Source organism: Ruditapes philippinarum, unplaced genomic scaffold (genome assembly GCF_026571515.1).
Source record: "Ruditapes philippinarum isolate M1 unplaced genomic scaffold, ASM2657151v2 ctg3933_1_1_1_1, whole genome shotgun sequence".
In the NCBI taxonomy this organism is placed as follows: Eukaryota; Metazoa; Mollusca; class Bivalvia; order Venerida; family Veneridae; genus Ruditapes; species Ruditapes philippinarum.
In genome coordinates, this window is record NW_026858416.1 from 89662 (window position 1) to 97231 (window position 7570).

A 7570-nucleotide genomic window follows, 5' to 3' on the forward strand; every position below is an offset into this window, starting at 1 on the left:
TAAAACTTTCAAATGAAACATGATTTCTAGCCAGGTCATCACAACCTCATCTATTATTACGTATACACAACCAAATTTCATTGAAAGGATTGTCAGAGGTGAAACCCAATCTTTCATTTATGTTAAGCAGTTATGCGTTTAGCTTATAAAATGTATAGATCCTATTTTGACTGCACTTTCTATTTTTATTTTAAGCCACTATATGAGCTGTGAAATAAATTAATTTTGAAGTATTATTCTTTTTTGAAAAAAAGGAAACGTTTGAAATACGTTCTCATTTACATTAAAATATAAAGGATATTAAAGTTTTTTTCTATAAATACAGGATTTATTTTCATCGAGTGGTATTCAAATAAATATTTCATGATTGGCAGTAGCCCCGAGTGGAATATGATAATTTTCATACCACAAGATGAAAATAAATCCTGCATTTATAGAAAAAATTAGAATTTTCTGCTTATTATATACATTGTTTGTTGTTGTTGTTTTATTTTGTTTTTTACGTACAATTTGAAAGACCCCCCCCCCCCTCTTAAATTGTATGTTTTGGCTGAATTTAGAAAATAAAACATTATGATTAGACATTTATACACCGTTTATTTCAGACATATCCATTGTTATTACCCATTCAAAATGGAAAATCTCTTTAACTGCAAACATTATCTACAACAATTAGGCAATGTATACACATACATTTGTATAAGCTGCTGCAGTGATTTAATATCAATCTTAAAGCGGCTAACACAGCGTGATGTCAAGTAAAAAAATTTTTAGAAATAATTTAAAAGAAGAAATAACATGCGAAAGGTAATGCTTTAAATATAAAAAAGTTAAATTTATGGTATTCATCGGAAAAGATAAGTAAATAAATAATATTAGGTTGCAACCTTTTAATTGTTCAATCAAGCAAACAAATATATTTTCTCTTTGAGTAATGACTGGAAATTTCGGAACATCAGATATATAAATAGGTAACCAAATGCCCTTCTTTGAAATATGTACGTCACATTGTTTTAAACAGAAGATGTAAATTAGTATACGGCAAACTTGATTCACAAATGTGCTTGAAACTATCCATAACGTGATAGTATGACTATGACCAGCTGTAACTTTTAAACCAACATCAGCATTAGTTGATGGATCAATCTCATTTGTGAGTTACACAATTCGGGAATGCTGTATCATGGGATACTATGTGTAGACAAATGCTTCTAAGCTTAGACTTTTAAATGCACAATAAAATCTTATAGTAATATTAATAATAATAAATCATGGTCTTACTTGACTATCGTCTTTAACTAAATGGCCCTGAATCTTTTCTTACAATTTTTAAGATATTAATAGCTTAGTGCTTGATAGTCAGTAGGACAGCAACGCTCAACTATTCTTAAGTAGTGCTTGACAGGAAAAAAGCCTTGATAATGTAAAATTTTCTAAGTTAACAAAAGGGCATTTTTCCCTTTAAAACCATGTTACAGTTAGGCCTTGAAGAAAGTCCACTTACGCTCTCAAAAAAGGGTAAAAAATTTCAACTTGTTTCAATGCCAGATGTCAATAGAATATGAAAATATCTGAGGTGGTATACAAACTTAAATGTAAATTCTAAGTCAAACAATGGGCATAAATAAAGTCTGTCAAAATGCTTGATACAGTTACCTCCTCCTGTCTACAGGTTAGGGTCATAATAATGAAAAAGTGTGCAAATTTTATTTTCAAAGCCATAAGTCAATGGACTTTGAAAATATTTGAGGTATTACAAAAACTTTAACGTAATTTCCAAGTCGAGAAAGGGGCATACTTCTGTCATAATTCTGTCAAAATGCTTGATAGAGTTACCTCCTTCTATCTAAAGGTTGGGGTTATGACGGTGAACATGTGTGCTAAGTTTCAAGGCCATATGACAATGGACTTTGAAAATATTTGAGGTATTACAAAAACTTTAATGTAAATTCTAAGTTGAAAAGGAGGCATACTTCTGTCAAAATGTTTGATAGAGTTACCTCCTCCAGGCTACAGGTTGGGGTCATGATGTTGAACAAGTGTGCAAAGTTTCAAAGCCATATGTCAAAGGACTTTGAAAATATTTGAGGTATTACAAAAACTTTTATGTAAATTCTAAGTCAAAAAAGGGGCATAATTCTGTCAAAATGCTTGATACAGTTACCTCCTCCTGTCTACAGGTTGGGGTCATGATGGTGAACAAGTGTGAAATGTTTCACAGTCATATGTCCATTGACTTATATTTGAGGTATTACAAAAAACTTTAACATAAGTGGTTACGCCGACGCCAACGCTCTGTGACTACAATAGCTCTACTTATTCATATCGAGTAGTCGAGCTAAAAGTTATGACGGGCTTAGTAATGGATACAAAAATGAAACGCTCGATGAATGTGACCGGAAACTTTGTGTCAACCTATTCTCACTTTATTCAAAATATTCTTTTTCTATTTTCTTCTTCTGTGACGAAACAGATTCTAGAAAATAAACAAAAAGGATATGTATGAAAGAATAAGTTTTAGTTTATTACTTAGGCGTTACTTTTGTGGTAAACCATTTAAGTTAAGGTGATGTCATTTGGTTTCAATTAGAAGATATTTGGTCCCTCACATAAATCAATTTAATGTATACAAGATTGGAATCTAATTGCACAATTATATTGATTTTATACAAAAAGGTCGTCAGGAGGCATTCACTTTTCAATACACACAATCATATTTGAAAATATTCCTTTTAAAAACTGCTCTTTTTTGCTCACATGGTCCTCGCGTGACATCAGACAAATTTGATAAATGAAAAGAACAACCTAATGATAGCACAGGGTCATTTTCCTATATATACATGAGTATATAAAGGAATCATAAGATTATCTTGGATATAGGCTGGTCAGATTTTGATAAAGTTAGTTCAGTGGAGTCCCTTGAACTTGTGGTGTTTTGTTTCTCTAGATATATAGACATTAAGAAGAAACATCTTTGAAAAGTTCTTACAATTTCTTGTTAGCGATACAAGGTCATCATGGATCCTTTATGCCGTTGTTTTTGTTGTCGTTGTTGATTACTGTTGTTTTGTTTGTATGATAATACTTTGTAAAGCAAACACCGCCATTATGTTACATATTCAATTTGAATTGAAGGTCATTTGTAAATATTTAGAGAGTTGAAAATACGTAGAATTAAGAAATAGCGAATTAAACGTTAATAGCATTGATATCTTCTTTTGTAAAATAATCGTTGATTATTCAACCGTTTGTATGAATAAAAAGATTATTTTGATATATGTATAAAGCACTGTTAATGAAAAATTCTAGTATCTAATGTATATCGTAGAACTTCTTTGAAAACGAAAATCAAAGAGATAAAACATAAAAATGTTTAACTGCGCTACGTAAAAATTAACCTTCAATTAATTTCAATATATTGAAACAGCTGATAGATTAACGATAACGCTTTAAAATCGATTGGTTTTCCAGATCAATAAAAACTCCGTCGTTGTATACTATATTAATACATTATTGCGATTTTTATGCATGCATGGATTGTTCTTTATACTAAACCGGAAGCTATTAAACTTCCTTGTCCTATCAGTGTAACCTAATATTTCTTTGTAAACATTGAAACGTAGTTAACGTTTATACATAGCTGTTATGGATATGAATAGACCCTAAAAGAAAAAAATGGCAACATATAAGCATGATCCAAATACTGAAGATGTATTAGATTCAAGTGAAGATGAGGAGGACAATTCAAGTCGGTTTGCTTCAGTTCGCGGACATATGTCTTCAGTGCGTTCAAATGAAAGAAGCAGAGCGTCAATTTCAAGTTTCTTCACTGTCAAAGGTTCTAATGATAAAGAAAGCAATGTTTACAGTGAAATAGAAGATGCTGATGTTATTGACAAAACAGATCACCAGCCTTTCACTGGTCACGTAAATAGAACGGAGGTGGATATAATTAAAGAGAAAAATGAAAAACTATGTTTTAAATGCAAAACAGCAGAGGCAATCCATTTCTGCAGAACCTGCAGATACGGACGTCAATATATGTGTTATGATTGTCTTCAAGGTCACGACGATTGGATTGATGGCCATGATGTTGTCATATTATCGGTGGATATTGAAGGGTATGTTTTGTTGATTTAAGTATCATTTCATGACTGATATTCTGTAAAGATTGTTTACTTTATTCTCTTATGTCAAGGATATCCATGGTGTTTTGCAATCCTTTATTTCATCATTGCCTCACGCTGTTTTGGGTATGAATGTATTTCACAATTTTTATTAAACACTAGTCACTGATAATTCATTTTTACGCACATTTATCTTCAGTTTTCTTGTAGTACGATTACTTCTATAACGGTTTCAACTCTTTTTTTCAGAAATTTGGACCAACAGCCCGAAGACTTAAATAAATTAGGAATGAGCAAAGAAGCAAACTTCAACCGTCTTAAAACATCAAAAATCTCTCGACAACCTTTAAATGTTGACAGTGATGAACAAGATGATGAGAACGAAGGACAGAATACTGAAAATGAAATGCCTCCCTATAAAGAGGGTCAAGCTATCAGCAAGAGATTTTACAAGGACGAGTTATATCCAAGCATAGCACACGAGCTCAGAACAAAGCAGCGTTGTAGAACTGACGGTCAACTTCAAAAGTACGGAATGTACTCGATACGAGTTCTGATACAAAGACATGTGCTATTACAGGGATAGTTCAGCTAGAGAATGAAAAGATGTTACTAGCTGACTCTGAAAACTGTAATCTTAAAATTCTGAATGAAGAAACTTTTAAGATTATTGTTTCTCGTGAACTACCTAGTAATCCATACTTAATGTCCTTCGCTAAAGAAAACAAGGTTATCATCGCATGTATAAACTCCGAGTTTTACTTAGTCGATTTCGCGGACGACAAAGACATTCAGAAATTGTTTGAAATCAAACATTTGTTTAAATGTATTGCTTTTGCTAGAGATGAAGTATGGGGATGCACTTCTGACACAATTGAGGTATATAGCGTTACAGGCGCAGAAATCACAAAGTTTAAACCAACAGGTGTTACCAATATTGAGGACATGTGTGTAAGCAAAGAAGGAGACATTATTTATTGTGCTGACGAGAAGAAAGGTATAGTTGCTATTAACAAACATGGAACTGTTGTAGATATCATATCGGAAAATTTATGTAAACCTCATCGAGTGTGTCTTAGTCCAGAAGGCTACATTTTTGTGACCGAGAAAAATACTGACAGAGTAATGAAAGTGGATATACAGCGAAAGGATGCGATACAAATTGGACGAGAAGATGTGTATACAAACAACAGCCCTATTTCTTTGTGTCATGAGAAGACAAACAATAGACTTATAGTTGCTTTGTGGCAAAGTGACAAAATTCATGTTTATACTTGCCCATGATATATTTGAAGGATTGACAGTATAGACAATATCTAAAGATATAAAATATATTTAAATATAATAACAAAAGCTAACACTTCCTTGTTTATTTCTATATGTTTAAAAGTATTTGAGGCGAAAGAAGTATTTTAGATAATCCAAGATTGGAAACTTAATGTATATTTAACATTGATTGTTTAATATATAATTCACTTGCTTTTTGTGACTTCACATTATAAGAGTTTGAGAAAAAATATTTGTAAAATGTAAAAATGTCGATTAATATGTAATATGCAGTACAAAATTCTTTTAAGCTCCTTCTCGATGTTTTTAGTTCAGCAAGTACTATTTAATCTGTTTAAATTTAGCTAATACATGTATCTGTTTTTAAAGTGTAACGAATTAACGAGTCAACAAAGACTACTTTGGAATGTATTCAGACTTTATTGAGGTTCAATGTGTTATCAAACTACCATTCTGTTAATCATGTGTCTGTTTAACATTTCGTAAAGAAGATATAACAGTCATTGTAACCTGATGTATAATTGATAAAGTTTATCATATTTGTTTGCTGTTTTGATCAATATCATACAAGTTGATTGATTGAAGATATATCTAAGGTCGTTTTAAATGTATAACACTGACAATTTACTGGCAATATATATGTTTTATGGTGAATCGAAATTACCTTCAAAACATGCTGTTTAGACAATTCTGATATATTTTGTTTGAGTTAAGACTCGTTTTTTTTCTGAATAAATCTAATCGACTGCTTTATATTTTGGAAAGAAAATATATTTAATTTAGGTAACTGAAGTTTAGTCCTTCTTCACTAGCCTTGATATTACTGGTACAAATTAATGTTTGTTGTTGGTATAAATTAAGTATCTAATGAAATAAAAGAAATTGAAACGCTTTTACATCTTGTGGATGAGTACATTAACTAAAGCAATTAATTATTGCATTGTGAGGCGGAAATTATTTTCTGAAATCAGGTCATAATAGCCGTTCTTAAAATTTGTAAATTAGGGTAAACAAACTATGATACATGATTTAGGTAAGTGAACACACGAAGGCGAATGAAATAAATGTCTCAGTGATTTTTGTTAAAACGTGTCCTTACAAATGAAATTGTATTGTGTTAGTATTTATCATAATCAGAAACTTAAATTTGCGTCATTTTTTCTGCAATTCCTTATTTGTATCATAATTATAAAGAAAGATAATTGATAATTTTATATTGCAGTTTCTGAAACTCAGTTACTTTGCTGATGATTGATGTCTTTTTTCTGTTTGTTGTTGATGTTTTATTTTTTCCCAACGCAGTTCGATCTTTTAGCCCTTTGTCTGCATCGTTTTTTTGATACCTTTTTTAAATAATAAGAATAACATTCAGAATTACTTGAGATATATCACATCCATTCTCTTTAAAATTCATTGCTTATTTGTTGTGGAATTATCTTCATTATGTTCTGTTACATATACATGTATGTTCTTATAACACGTCTTTATATGTGCAAAGATATCATATAAAATATGGTTTTATCAATGTGTTGTACGCTAATGAACCAATAATGAATAAATATTAAGATACTCCACTGAGGTTTATTAGCCTAAAACATAACATTTTAATTTTTCACATAAATAAACATGAGCACTTTAAACAGAAATATAAATAAAATATAACAGATATACATGAAATACATTGAAAATTGTATGTTTGTGCTTTTTTATTCTTTTTTAGTAATTATTCTAGAAAAACGGAGCGAGCTAATGATCTGAAATTTTGCACATAAGTTATTAGTATAGATCGACATCAAATGAAGTAATAATCTCAAAAAATATTTCCAGTCCCGTCATGTCAAAAAACCTCAGTGAAGTCCCTTTAAGATTAAAACAACATTTTGAAAAGCAATTATAATTACTGGTTCTCCGCGTTACATCGTAAAGAGGAGAACCATTGTCTAGCTGTAAGGGATTACATCAACCGGTTTTGAAGGCTTGAATGTATTCAAGCATACAATCATGTGCATTTTATACACGGGGATATATACCCGCGGCAGAGTAGGAAAATCAGTTCTAGCGATATTTCTCTAACGAGATCACCAGCATTCAAATTCAATATTTATAATGTTATAAGATTATGTTAAAGACATAATTAAGCAAACTGTTTTATAAGG

The 7570-nt window shown here is 31.0% G+C and overlaps 1 protein-coding gene across 1 annotated transcript; it reads left to right on the plus strand.

The window, feature by feature from the left end:
• The first annotated feature begins 3592 nt into the window (after nucleotides 1-3592).
• On the plus strand, nucleotides 3593-5442 carry LOC132753145 (uncharacterized). Its single transcript, XM_060743587.1, has 2 exons — nucleotides 3593-4121; nucleotides 4377-5442. Exons 1-2 carry the CDS (start codon nucleotides 3676-3678, stop codon nucleotides 4711-4713), a joined length of 783 nt encoding a protein of 260 aa, XP_060599570.1. The 5' UTR covers nucleotides 3593-3675; the 3' UTR covers nucleotides 4714-5442.
• Nucleotides 5443-7570: the final 2128 nt, after the last annotated feature.